Below are 14,971 nucleotides of genomic sequence, written 5' to 3'. Positions count from 1 at the left end.
TAAATTGTTCTTTACACTTTAGTTCCAGGTTTAGATTATGCATACTGGACACACCCCTCTCCCCCCCCCCCCCCCCCCAACCCCACAAAGAAAAACACTGAGCCTTCTTTCCGTGATCCACTATTTCATGGTGGACTTGGAGTTTAAAAAACAGCCAGGGCTAAATCTGAAAAATGATACATGGCATTAGTGTTTCCAGATGTAATTAAGAAATATGTGATGGTGTTATGGAAAGTGCAGTCCATTTTGTCCTGGTGTCTAGGAGGGAAACCACGATTTTATTTCTTCAATCATATAGATTTTATTGATCTGCATGTGCAAAGTAATGCAATTAGGTCCCTGGAATACAATTTTCAGACCATTGACCCTACAAGTGTAAAGTTTTATTGAGTCAAATTGCTGAATTAAGTCTCATCATCCAAAGCACATTAATGGGAGATAAGAAAGCTATAGCGTATTCCGCTGATATATTAGTTAAATAACAGCATGAGGTTCCGTGGAAGCTGTCAAAGACCCTGCTAGGGGATTTGGTCAGTTCATCCTGATGTGTTTCAGAGAATGCACTACCTGATTAGGTGGACAGGAGAGCAGTAGCCTTAAACCTCAAATGCATTTTAGTGTCATTCATGAAAATAAGAAACCCTTGGAAGGCCCTCCTCCGTTCTATTAAGGATTGAAGGAAGGATGTTCCTATCCCTTAATTTGTCCCTGACTGTGTATATTTTATGGTTAAATGTTGAAATACTAAAGATAATAATGTCTTTACATTACAAATGTACAGTCAATGTATATTTAGATTGACGGCTTTAACTCCTCATTTACTTATTTTCATTCCATCAGCTGATTGTCTAGACACATTCTGTTCCTACCATGGGGTTTGTATCCATGGTGAATGCCACTGCAACCAAGGATGGGGCGGCACCAACTGCGAAATACTGAAGTCCATGTGTCCGGACCAGTGCTCTGGTCATGGAACATATATTCAGGAAACAGGAAGCTGCACCTGTGACCCCAACTGGACAGGCCCGGACTGCTCAAATGGTAAGGATTGATTTAGAAGTGAGGAAGAGGAACATGGCTGATATCCACATATGGATCTACTCTTGGGATAGGCTAATTAAACTCCACCCACCTCCTCCCCCCCTCCCCCCAACGTATGTGCAAAATAATTTCCCTTTAGACAACACATTCTAAAGCAAGAGAGGGTTAATAATGATAAAAAGGTTGGGTTTTTGTGAATTTGGATATGCATCCTGTGCTTTTTTTGCCTATTCTGAACTGTGGAATTGGCTTATCATCTATGAACCATTCTGAAATAATGAATCTCGTTGGAAAACGGCTGAATAAACACTTGAGCAGAACTTTTCCAGTCGGTGCTAGCAAATGAAAGCAGTGTCCCTCTGCCACACATGTACAACTGCCTTTTTATAGCTGCATTTATTGAGACAATTAATGGTGCCTTAGAAAAGATTGTAGATTTCCTTTTAAGTATAACCTTTGAGGTGCACATAATCTTAAAAGCACTAGGTGACCTTCAGACATCTATAATCGTGGAGTAATAAATCTAAGCATAGAGAATCAGTTTGTTCTAGCGCTAAAGGGAAGGAAGGAAGGAGCGATTTCCCTCACCCAGTGCACAGGTTGAAGATCAACACAGCTTCCCTCTATCTTCATAAGCAGTCATTCCATTAATTAGACCTTCAATTCCACTTGAATTAAATTAGCTCTAATTAATAAGTTCATTACAAAGATTGACGCACCCTGTTCAAAGCTTGTGTGCTAAAAGCTGATAAACACCTTCACCCTAATGAAAAATTGATTAGATGGGAAAGAAAAAGGTACCTGTGAAATAAACCTCTCTTTCCCAGAGCCGAGCTGATATTCTGCAGCTTTGAAGTTAATCAAACCAGCATAGGTCTCTTAATCAGAAATTGAATCCTCTGTAGATAGAAATGTTTTGGGTTAGGAAATAGAACGGTGTCAGGTCGCTTTTATGCATGCATATGTCACCCTTTTGCTTAAAATACATTCCTGTAACCCCCCACTCCTGTCATAAATTTGATGCTGCAATATGCTTTTTTTGTACCAGAATAAACATGCACAGATGATGTGAATTAAAATTTGCAGAATAACATAGACACCTCTTTCATATGGTTTGTATCTGGTCTCAAATGCTCACATAAATATTTTTCTATGTTTAATTCATGTTCAACAGAATGCTAACAGAGTAGAAAAATACCAATTCTTTATTCTATATAGTGTCGGCTATAGTTTGGCAAAACTGCATGGTATCTGTCAGAAGGAATAGCCGCTGCATACACTCTGAGGTCTGATTATGGTAGCTGAGACATAGTGACTTGTTCAAGGTCACACATCTGTGATTTTTGATATATCTATTCATACTGTATATTGATTATACAAACTAGGCTAAAGATGCAGTCCCACATAGCAGACAAAAATAAATAATTTACGAGTACTGTAATATTAATAATTTAACAATGGCTTCTTTATAAACATACAGTTACCTTCAAATGATTATTTTTTACTTACTTGTGAAACTTGTTTTTATTTTCCCTTTGGGCCTGTGGAATTCATGCTTACCAGATACTGTCCTTCACTGTAGCTCTTTGGTACCCTTATGATGGCATCATAATTGCATTCAAGTAAAGAACAAAAAATGCAACATTTGTCTGGAGGTACAAAGTGCCTCAAATAATCTTATCGCTAGAAAAAAAAAAAGAATGTTAAAAAAACAGACTTGATTTTAAAATACTTTTCCCAGTGTAAAAAAAAAAAGTAACTCTCAATTACCTGTCATACAGTATACAGTAAGTGCTAAGTACAGCTCAACCCCGATATAACGCGATCCATTACAACGCAAATCCGCTTATACCGCGATGCAAGCGTGGCTCCCAATTTTCGTAGGTATGAATACTTTACAACACGATTATTGGTATCTTACATACTTTATTTTACAGTGCATACAATTGTACATTATTTCTAACACGATCCGCTTATAACGCAATTTGATTCTTTGGACCCCAAGCACAGCGTTATAAGGGAGTTGAACTGTATTTTGCTTTGTCCCTTGGGGTATTGCTCCTTTAAGCATTTAAATTGATATTTACTTCGCAGTTTTGTGCTGTAAGATACCTTATTCGTTGATTTGAATGGGCGGTTATGTGTCTTTCAGCCCTGTAAGGTATCTGATAGCAGAACACTAGTTTGTAAATATGGCCCTATGGGTCTTCCTTTAACCTGACAAGAGTTTGCAAATGCAGAGTTATGATCAACCCATGATCCAACAGGCCCCTGTGTTTATTTCCTTTCCACATCAGATCATGACAACGGACATGGAACGGTGTGATGGTGGATTTCTGTCCTTTCCAAAATATTTATGCCGTGTCCATGATTATTTGTGATTTATCATTTGGGAAATAGTAATAAAGACCAACCAGCAGGTTTATGGAGTCCCAAAACTGTGGTTTTGCAAGATATTAGCACTTCAAATGATAGTTTTAGTCTCAATATTTATTCTTGTTATTTTTACACTGGATAAGTCATATAGGGTCAATCTCTGTCTCAACGTTAGGCACAAATTAAGCACCCTATAAAAAAAAATCTAATTTCTTAAAAAAAATAACAGCAAATTATTAATAGTGCTATGAATGTGGCTTTGCAACGTCTTTTGAAAACTTGCTTTTTAAAGAAATGCCTGAGGGAAGAAGAATCCATGATGAAAATTATTGGAAAAAAAAACTGAATTATTACCTTGCAATCTCATCTCTTTTATCAACCCTTCAGGCCGTCAATGTCATACAAATCCCGTATCTTTGAAGGGGTTAAATCATTAGGTATATTTTATATTATCTGCACTTCTAAAGTGCACGTTTCAATTCTTCCATCAGTTTCAAGTTGCTCACAGAAGTTGAAAGACAAACTTCAATTATGTTGATTAAAAAATAAAACATATTTAGTATTACAGGCATACCCCGCATTAACGTACGCAATGGACCGGAGCATGTATGTAAAGCGAAAATGTACTTAAAGTGAAGCACTACCTTTTCCCACTTATCGATGCATGTACTGTACTGCAATCGTTATATACGTGCATAACTGATGTAAATAACGCATTTGTAACAGGCTCTATAGTCTCCCCACTTGCGCACAGCTTCGGTACAGGGAGGGAGCTGGTATTGCTGTTCAGGACGTGATGACAGGCGCATGCGTGAGCTGCCGTTTGCCTATTGGGCGATATGTACTTACTCGCGAGTGTACTTAAAGTGAGTGTACTTAAAGCGGGGTATGCCTGTACTTAAACTGTAGCTGTATGCCGGTCAGCATTAAAATATCTGCAAATGGCAGAAATGAATCTTTTATTTGCAACAGATACCAATATGTCAGCGTTGCACTAATAAGCCTTCAAGGCAGCTGAAGGCATTTACTGAAAGAAATGCATCAAGAAAGCAGCAACTTTCACTGAAGAACATGCTATTTATACATATGTCACCTGTGCCACTGGCTTTGATGGTATCACAACATATGGCAGCGTAGCACAACATATCACAGATTTGTTTTATAGGATTTGGCTGTTGCTAGCACAGTGCATCATAAAATGTCTTTTTTAATGACCATTCCTACAGGTTACAGCCGTATATATTATTTTAACTAACCCCTCTGTGACTTGAACTGCATTGCTTTCCCCTCTGCGAGAGGTTAATTTGTACAACCTATGCTATGGCACATTACCGCCTTAGAAACACAACACATTCATCTCTTGTTGGTGTTAGGTTTTGCAGATGAGCTGTAATGAAACAATCCTGGCGCTTGTGAGATTTTGCTCCGTGTGTATTTTATTGCAAAAAAATTACCGCACGGCACAATCACTCTTCAAGTCAGGGGTAAAAAGGCTAATCTGCAAAACAAAACAATTAAAAGGTGCAGTCTCGCATGGAACCAATTAAACGAATGACAGGGACATATGTCTAATAGGTTCAAATCTGGTGATGGACATCTTTAAAAATAACAAAAAAAGAACATCAGCCCAGTATTGGTAAATCAGTTTTGAAAGGCTGTAACTTTTCTTAGATTTCATTTACAAAGGGCACTCCGAATGGCGGAGAAGGTTATTGTCAATCTTGTTTACCCCACCCCGATGATTAGATTATCAAATGTAGGGGCATTAAATCTTGTTAAAAGGGCCACAAGAAAGAAAACAGAAGAAAGGAAGAGAGGAGGCTAGTAATAATATCCACCTGTCACAATTAGCTTTCCAAAAAGGAATTATAAATATTCACATTTGTTTATTGGTATTATTAGTTCCGTCTTTTATTTTGAAGATTGAAGAACTGACTGGTTAGAAGCACAAGAAGGATAAATACACGTTGACAATGATGGAGTTGAATGTATTTTTGTTAATTTATCCTCTGGGATGATCTGATCGTAATAAAAAAATTATATAAAAATTGATGGAGCTTATATAATAAATACCTAACGGCGTACTTCAGAGAACGTGTCAAACCTTCATTTAATGAACATGCAAAGCAAACAGAAAGGCTATTTTTGGTCCGACGAGACGGGATTTCATGTTTAAGACGAATCAATAACATTATGATGAGTAGAGCACTATCCGAGATGAAATAACGGATCCAGAGGGGGCACCAGACTCCTTCTACAATAACATTATGAAACACATTATTATGGTAAAATTCTGTGTAAACGCTGCATACATTACAGACATGAGCAAAATATTATTACACGGTATGAGACAAGTTATGGCTACATTACTAGTGGTTAAGTGCTTTCGTTTCTCATTTGTTTTTTAAACCTAAACGGAACAGTGAATTTACAAGTTAGTTTGGGGGGGGGGGGAATGCTCATGCGTTGAAATAAAGACTCTTCCCTACTTATCGTCCGTAGAAATTTGCCCGGTTGATTGTGGCACGCACGGTATCTGCATGGGTGGATCATGTCGGTGTGAAGAAGGATGGACGGGAGCTTCCTGCAACCAGAGAGCTTGTCACCCTCGCTGCCTGGAACATGGCACGTGTAAAGATGGGAAGTGTGAATGTAACCAGGGCTGGAATGGAGAACACTGCACTATTGGTAGGCTGCTACACCACTTTTGTGGTCCTATTTAAGTAAATCGGTGAAACGTTGTTACAATCAAAGCATGTGGATTTCACCTGATACAATGTTTTGCTTAACCTGCTCATACAATGGATTGTGTGCTAAAGATAACTAATGTGATGATGTGAATACTGTACTTTCTTTCCAACTCACACTGTACTATGGTATATTTTATTATCTCTACTACTTCAGTGTTTTTAACTTTGCAATGCGACGGCTCAGAAGGTGGGTAAGGATTTGTAACTTGGTATAAATAAGTTAGATTCTGTGGGATAGATTCAAGTAAAGGTCAATAAAGCTGTGTTGTAAATGGGTAACGATATTTATCCCATATGCATACACGAAAATGCATTAACTCGCCGTTAAACAGTGCTAGCGATACGAAGAAGTGATAACTCCCAGAAATCACTGTTAATCAGCGCTAGAGGTGCAACCGTGGAAGGTTAGGAGATATAACACATCTACTACAGGGTTATGGTATAGGATGTTTTATAAAACCCTACAGCAGAACATCATTTAACCCATAGATGCCTGAGGCTACCAATGCATTGTAAAGGAGTGCCTACAGGGCACCACAGGGGTTAACATGCAACATAAATACTCCACAAGTAGTCACAAAAAGCATAGCATCTATATGCAAATATTAACCCCTTAGTAACTCAAGTGGCCAGCTAGTTCTAGGTTGACAATGACTGGCTGGCCACTTGGGCGCCTAAGGGGTGAATATATTCATATGTTTGTATAATTGCAGTTGTATAGAAGCTCTTCACGGAATTGCATAGCGGGGAAAATAAAGTACAAACAATGGGGATAAGCGTAGCATGTCAATGATAACCGGGCAAAGGGAGACCCTGCCCCAAAGAGCTTACAATCTAAGCGGTATATTGGGAGATATACAGACACAATGGGAGTAAAAGTGCATCTATTAAAAGTGAAAGTTGGGAGTCAGTAGTGCAAGCATAAATAATTTAATGAGATGCTCCCTTTAACAGGCGAGGCTTCAGCTGGGATATAAGAATGGAAAGACCAGGTGCTTGACTAATATATAGGTAGGGAGAGATGAGTGAAAAAGGTTTAGGACATGAGAGGGCTGTGTAGGTAAAAGGTGACACATCTTTGGGTGGAGAGTAAGAGATGAGTAGGTGTGTAACGAGAGATAAGAGATGAGATATATGGAGGTGCAGGGGGTGTAGAGCCTTAAAGGACAGCAAGAGAAATGTGTAGTTTTTAAGGAGATTTATCGGAATCCCGCAGAGAAATCTCAGAAGGCCAGAAGCAGATCCGAGTGCAGAAAAGCAGGAAATGATTGAAGCGGCAGCGTGTTGAATGAATTGTAAGGGAGAGAGGTGTGAGGCAGGGAGGCCAGATACAAGAATGTTGCAGTAATCAATACAGAAGCGACCGAGGGCATGCCTTGGTTTCTTAGTAGTCGAACAGCGGAAGGGATGTATTAATACAATGTTGCAAAGGAAGCAATGGCAAGACTAACTACAGCATTTTTATGAAGGGCGAGCTAGTGTAACCTGTTGGCAACCTATTTGCAAAACGGAGTGGTTATTAATATGTTCTAAAATGTTTGTATATGTATATATATGTTATGTACTTGTATCAGTTTGTTTGAGAAGGTACCCGGGCGCTATCTCTGTGTGGCTTATCTGATGTGCGGAAGTATAAAAAGAGTGGTGTAATACTGCCTGTAAGTGGTTTTCAAGTGGTATCCTCTTGTGACTCGGAACCCCAGCAGGATCTATCCAGGACCCTTGTAGGTAATGAATACAAAAAGGATGGGGGAGCACAATAGTTGGAAACAGGCAGTGTTATAGAACTTGTAATTGCTCTTTAAGATGAAGAAGTTATATCCTGAGCAAGTGTGGTAGCTCAGTTGTCTAATGTCTAATTGGAAGGATAGGCACACATTGGTGTATGTGTGTTGGTGAGAAGGTGAAATAAAATAAAGGTATATATAACTTACACGGCCTTGTGTAAGCCCAGTCACATCAGAGTTTCTTTGGGAGTCCCGTGTGCTTCTGATGAGGCTTTTCTTCTTGCGATGCTGGTTCTTCTTCTTGATATGTGGGCCGCTTGCTTCGTTGGTTCACAGTGCCGCTCCAGGGGGATTTCCTCTCGTATAAACAGAAAGGAGGATAGGGTTAACACATATACATATATATACGTCAATGAGGGGGGGGGATGGTGTGTTTATGGACCACCAAAAAAAATTATATATTATATATTATAATCTGGCACTCACACGGGCTAGTGTGAGTGTAGTCTTATCTTGGTATCTTGTTCATTTATGGGTGTCGCCCAATCAATACCAGGTGATGAAAGGGTGGGGTATAAGGGTATTAGTGGTAAATATATCACAATACTCACACGGGCCAGTGTGAGTACACACTCCTAGCGGTATCTTGCTCTTCTGTTCCAGATGTAACTGATGATGAAGATGGGGTTAACATATATAAAAGACACTAATGTCTGGAGGGTGAAAATTAACTTTAATAAACATGAGAAATAAAAATAAAAAATAAAAACATGAGAAATAAAAACATTTGTGTTTGTTTTTATTTCTCATGTTTATTAAAGTTAATTTTCACCCTCCAGACATTAGTGTCTTTTATATATGTTAACCCCATCTTCATCATCAGTTACATCTGGAACAGAAGAGCAAGATACCGCTAGGAGTGTGTACTCACACTGGCCCGTGTGAGTATTGTGATATATTTACCACTAATACCCTTATACCCCACCCTTTCATCACCTGGTATTGATTGGGCGACACCCATAAATGAACAAGATACCAAGATAAGACTACACTCACACTAGCCCGTGTGAGTGCCAGATTATAATATATAATATATAATTTTTTTTGGTGGTCCATAAACACACCATCCCCCCCCCTCATTGACGTATATATATGTATATGTGTTAACCCTATCCTCCTTTCTGTTTATACGAGAGGAAATCCCCCTGGAGCGGCACTGTGAACCAACGAAGCAAGCGGCCCACATATCAAGAAGAAGAACTCGCATCGCAAGAAAAGCCTCATCAGAAGCACACGGGACTCCCAAAGAAACTCTGATGTGACTGGGCTTACACAAGGCCGTGTAAGTTATATATACCTTTATTTTATTTCACCTTCTCACCAACACACATACACCAATGTGTGCCTATCCTTCCAATTAGACATTAGACACCTGAGCTACCACACTTGCTCAGGATATAACGTCTTCATCTTAAAGAGCAATTACAAGTTCTATAACACTGCCTGTTTCCAACTATTGTGCTCCCCCATCCTTTTTGTATTCATGTACTTGTATCACCCTTCTAGGTTGGGGTTGGCAAGTTATGTATACATAGTCACTTTTGTACCCATAGTCACGACAGGCCTAACGCCAGCCTGGGTAGGCGATAAATGTGTTATTTAGAGAGAGCCTGATATTGCCAGGTACCAGAGTTGAGTGTATATCGTGTGAATAAGTCATTAGGCGTTAATGGCTCTTTGTTATGCAATGCTTTACCGATACCGGTGAAGTCGCCGCCGTAGAAAGGCCTTTATCACTGCTTTACTGCTGGTGGTAGGGCTGTAGTGAAAAGGTTGATAAATAAAAGTGGTGTTAAATACCGATTGTCGCCATTTTTTTCATTTATCGAGCCTTAGTGAATGTCGACCTGTAGTAAAATTACAACGAAGGGAGCAGGAGTAGGTGGTCGGATGCATTTTATTTGACCAACAGATGGTTGATGAGTTACAATGTTTGAAACCATGCAGGGTTATTTATCAGGTAGCAGCTTTCGAACCTGTGTGAGGTTCAACAGCTTGTAACTTATTAACGTTATGTTGGTTCAGTAAAAGCTATTTTACTACCGAATCTCACTCCTCTTTCGTTATTTTTCTACGTAAAAGAGAAAGGGACCAACATGGCTATCCGTATATGTCTTCCTGAATCTAGTGTTAGAATAGTTCCAATCATGCAGATAATCTCACCAGTGGTAGACAACATCGGACCAATACACTGCCATCATAACCATTTTCAGGCGCCCTACAGTTACAGTATGAAGCCATATAGATTTTCTGCAGTATATGCAGCTCTGCAGTTGATGGACTTTAGCATACACGGAGCCATAACAGAGCGTGGCGTATGTATCAAGGCCAAAGTGGAGCAATTGTAGGGCAGAAAAACGGCACTGGATGCATCAAAGAAAAAAGTCCCACTGAAATCAATAAGATTTGTTTCTTTGAAACATATGGTGCGCTTATTTTGCCCCAGAATCGCCCCACGTTTCCCTTGATACATATGCACCAATAAGTTATTCAAGGAGCAGCAACGTGTGCATTGATGGAATGGCCCACAGAGCTTTGATTTTCAATTCCAAAGATGGGTTCTTAGTTATACAATTGTCCAAAAAGTAGTTGACTGACCAACCATTCTTATGTAACCTTCTTCGGTCACTCCTTCTCAGTTTTGTTATGGAGAAGTGTACTAAATAATTTTTTTATTATGTTTCTGTATTGGATTGGTATTGTTTGCATATGATGACACAGACTGGTTGCTCTCTAGAAGACAAGAATATTGAAAATCAATGTGGACAAAGACTTTGTGCCAGGGATTTGGCTTAATCAAGAGGATCGTCTGTTGAAAAGACACAGATATCTATTGATAATACTTGACTATTTGCATTGCATTGGGTCTAGCTAATTAATCATAAGGTGTTTAGTCCATTCCTTTGCATACATTCGGTGTTGTGTGTTTATATTGCTGCACACTATTCCCTTCATATAAGAACGGAGAACTGTAAAACGCATACTAGATGTGACTTTGTTTATTGGCTAACCTGTGATTACAGGGATAAAATTGACTGCTGTGTGAACAAAAGACACCAACATTAATAATGCGGCTTTGGTTAGTTCCATTGCCTTGGGTTACATTGGGGCATGCCTACAGCACTGTTATAGCTCAATATTCACTCACTACAATCTGCTTCGGACCTTTTATCAGTGATGCACTTGTGGCAAAAAGGTGACCAAACCATAAAAAAATATACAGATCTAAACTATAATAAATAATCCTTCTCTAAATATGTTAATGTGGCAGAACCCCCTCCCCCCCCCCCCCCAGTTAATAGTATGGCACTGTAGTAAACATGTTAATATCTTGTTAAACTCCAAAAAAAGGATGTTGGGATTCAATTCCTCTATATGAATAACCTTGCTTATTACCCTGGGAGGTATATCAGTAATGAGTTAATGCTTTTCCAGCACCTGCAGAATATAACAGCAAGACAACTTATAAAAACACTGCTCCATATCAGGCTTCAGATAATTGCTATTAATCATGATAATGTAGGACACATGTGTATGACATTCTTATAAACCACTTAATGGTTTATACATTACCGTGTGTACTTTGCACTGCACTGTTTATGTAGCAAATTGCTGCGGTGATAGCTTTTTCAAATTATTTGCAGCTCCCTTCATTTCTCAGGTTGGTCACTGTTTGAATATTTGAGGCTTGTCGGCAGGATAAGAGGTTGCACACAGACAATAACTAGATTACCCTCCTCCGTGAGATAATGTTCCCTTTTAATGTTCTTTGCAGAAAAGTGTTTTTTCTTTCCCTGTTGTTTTTTTAGATACTTTAAGCAGCAGTACCACCTACTGTACCCCGCTTTTCTTGGTTTTTGTGTACAGAGTTGGAACCAAGGGCTCACCATAGATGAACCACACTATGTTTATCTCTGGAACCCTCATGCTTCCTGCGATACTTATCTTTTTATCTGCTGGTGTGTCTGGTCCATTTTGGGAAATCAACATGGCTGCCACCCAAGCTTAACCACCACGGGCCAATTAGAAGCTGCAATGTTATCACTGCATGACATTGTTTCTATTGGACGCCCCGGTCAACTATCTCTGTTTTACTTTTTCTTTCCTGGCACATAAAAATGTAAATATCTTGAGAACCGGAGTAGCGCAATTCAGCTCCGGGGGGGATCCCCTGTTTCTGGGGCAAAAAGTACATTCCCCAATTGGGTAGATTGCTGCTTGAAACCCCATAAATAGGCTTAAACATGTACTATAAGTAGTTGAGGGTTGTCTGCTGTAGAATTGGGAAATATATTCAGAGTTTGTACTAGACTAGAGGATTGCAGAACAGGGTTCTGATGGGATTTACGATTGGTTAATGAACTCAGAAGGGACAGGACCGTGCCACAACTGGAAACCGACCGCTGTGTTTTTCCTAACGTGTTATGCAGACGGACTTCCATAACGTTACTTTGACTAAGTGTTTGTAATGAATTGTTTTTTTGTCACATGTTAGAGGACAGAACAGGCATTATAACAAATCTAACATAGTGACATCTGAGTGGGACATCAGTATATTGGTACTCCGTATCACTCTACAGTGCCACATGAAACCGTCACAAATAAAATATAACTAAATGAATAGTCCCCTAGAGTCGGCGAGGTTCATTCAACCCTTACAATGCAAAGTGCTATTATTCAAAAGACTGTGCTCTGCCGTACTGCATGTTAGTACGATACAATTAAAACAGTAGGTGCTTGCAGTGTGTAGACAAAAGTGAGCAGCATTCTGTGCCCCATTTTCCAACCCAGACCTGCTTTGCATTACTCCTGGGTTGTTTATTGAGCAACATCGATTTTCATGTACATTCAGTCAATTCAAATGGAAATTTGGCCTTGGGGAAATTGTATTTCTTTTGTACTACAAAAGACCTGCTATTTGTTATATATTGTGATTCGTTAGTACACTGGGAAATGGGATCATTAATGATCACAAAGACATACCTTCTTTGTTTAAGCAGAACTTGAAAATGCACCTTTCAGCCATTCCTCAATGAAACCCAAGATCACTCTGGGGCTTAGGATGCCAGACATTTGAAATTCTGAAAATGAAATATACACAGCTGGGGAATTAACATATAAACAATGTGAAGAAAGGAACACAACTATTACTGCTGTAGACAGGGCTGGTTATCAACATCCTGGATGTTATGAATGAGATGTGATCATGTGCAGGATGGATTAGGACATGGTGTACATAGTTTGTGGTTACCTATGTTTGTGTTACATTTATACATACTGTAGGTTTACTTATAGACCAGGTCACTGTTGCAGGAAATGTTGTGTTGAAAGCACACGTGTTATGGCCCCACAGTCAAACGTCGGTTCTAACACTTAGCTCCAAAATCTGCGGCATGTTACAAGTTTTTAGGTCAAATTTACCTTTTTATTTCTTGAATGAGCTCCCCTTACTTTCAATTTGAGAAAGGTCAGCGGATAATAATTTCTGAAAAATAGTTACCACTGAAAAACTTTTTTTGTTTGAACAAAACGCACGTTCTCAGCTGAAGTTACTGCAGCTGGATTCACTGCATCCGTTTCCCTCTGTTCGGCAGGTACAGGGGCAGAAGTATTATTATTATTATTTAAACAACTTGTCTACATAGTGAGGTTACTTAGGAAGATTCAAACACCCTTAGGTTGCGTTTATAGTTAGGTCTTAGGTGACGCGACCGCGTGACGTCAGCCGTCGCCGTTGCAATAGCGATTCCTGCTTCTAGTGCAGGAGATAAGAGAGGGCGACCGGGGGGCGTGGTGGAGGTCTGGCCGTGAGCGGTTCGCCCTCATTGGCTGAACCGCACACGGTGCCGCTGATGTCACACGGCGACCACTGAAGAAGTCAAAATCATTTGACTATCAGCGGTGCAACCGTGTGGCTGTCGCCGTCGCGCCCACTATGGGCACCCGCGACTGACTGTATGTACTTGCTATGGCGCTGCACAATGTCGCCGTCGCTGTAGCCAGTAATATAAACGCAGCATTAGAAGTGACCATTTCTCTTGTTTCTTTTCTGTGAGGGACAGTTTCCTCTCCATTGGGTGCACAGAAAGGAATCTTCCTTTAGTGAAAATGGTACTATCCCAGTTTCTGTGGGAAGGAAGTAGTGGTCTTACATATAATTACCTGGCTCTGCTCCCTGCGTGATGAAGCTGATCAATGCCCTGTGCCCCTCCAGTCATAGAACCAGACCTGAGCAGGGAAAAGAGAACATGGACGGCCTGTGTGAATATGGAAGTGAAGGGCACATGAAGGTCAGAACTGCAAATACTGAGGCAGCCCAAATCGTTCAGTCCAACAGACCCAGTATCATGTGTCAGTTACTGTACTGTAGGCTTATCGGGACATTATTGCTACTCCCCCAATTCAGAAAGGTTGCATTTCTGCTCACCTTGCTATTATCCATTTATAGAGTTGCCCTCCATTCATATGTCTAATGCTCTTTTTTTAAATGCAGATTTTGCTCAACACAAAATGACATACTATAATATAACATGGAGAAACTACATATGTAGCAGACGTTATAACCCCAGTTAATACTAATTACAGCAATAAATAACAGGGTAAAGATTGTGTGCATTATCGAGTGTTGTAACTGTGGTATTTCTTGCAATAAATATTGTGCTTTTGTTGACTCTTAAAAAGGACAATAACGTCTGCTACATCTGTAATTGTACGGTCATCTTCAAAAGCTTCAGGGTATCATGTTTATAAACTAATATTGAAAATGTATTAAGAAGGCTTATGTACATTAGCTTTCTGATTCACATATAATAATAATATTAACTTTTTCATATAGCGCTTTTCTCCCAATGGAACTTAAAGTGCTTCACAGTTACAGTATAGTGCGTGGTACGCAGCACACAGGATAGTTACAGACAGTCCCTGCCCAGATGAGTTTACAATCTATGATTTTGGTGCCTGAGGCACAAGGAGATAAAATGACTTGCCTAAGGTCACAAGGAGCCGACACCAGGAATT

The 14,971-nt window shown here is 39.7% G+C and overlaps 1 protein-coding gene across 16 annotated transcripts in view; it reads left to right on the top strand.

Moving 5' to 3' along the window:
• The window catches only part of TENM3 (teneurin transmembrane protein 3), an 816,371-nt gene that overhangs the window by 700,331 nt on the left and 101,069 nt on the right, over positions 1-14,971 (top strand). For all 16 annotated transcript variants that reach the window (XM_075610837.1, XM_075610771.1, XM_075610754.1 and 13 more), the window contains 2 exons: positions 841-1,041; positions 5,920-6,105. In XM_075610837.1, the coding sequence (XP_075466952.1) occupies positions 841-1,041; positions 5,920-6,105 (387 nt within the window). The remainder of the gene's footprint in view (positions 1-840; positions 1,042-5,919; positions 6,106-14,971) is intronic.

Source organism: Ascaphus truei, chromosome 1, assembly GCF_040206685.1.
Source record: "Ascaphus truei isolate aAscTru1 chromosome 1, aAscTru1.hap1, whole genome shotgun sequence".
In the NCBI taxonomy this organism is placed as follows: domain Eukaryota; kingdom Metazoa; phylum Chordata; class Amphibia; order Anura; family Ascaphidae; genus Ascaphus; species Ascaphus truei.
This window is presented reverse-complemented; position numbering and strand designations above follow the sequence as displayed.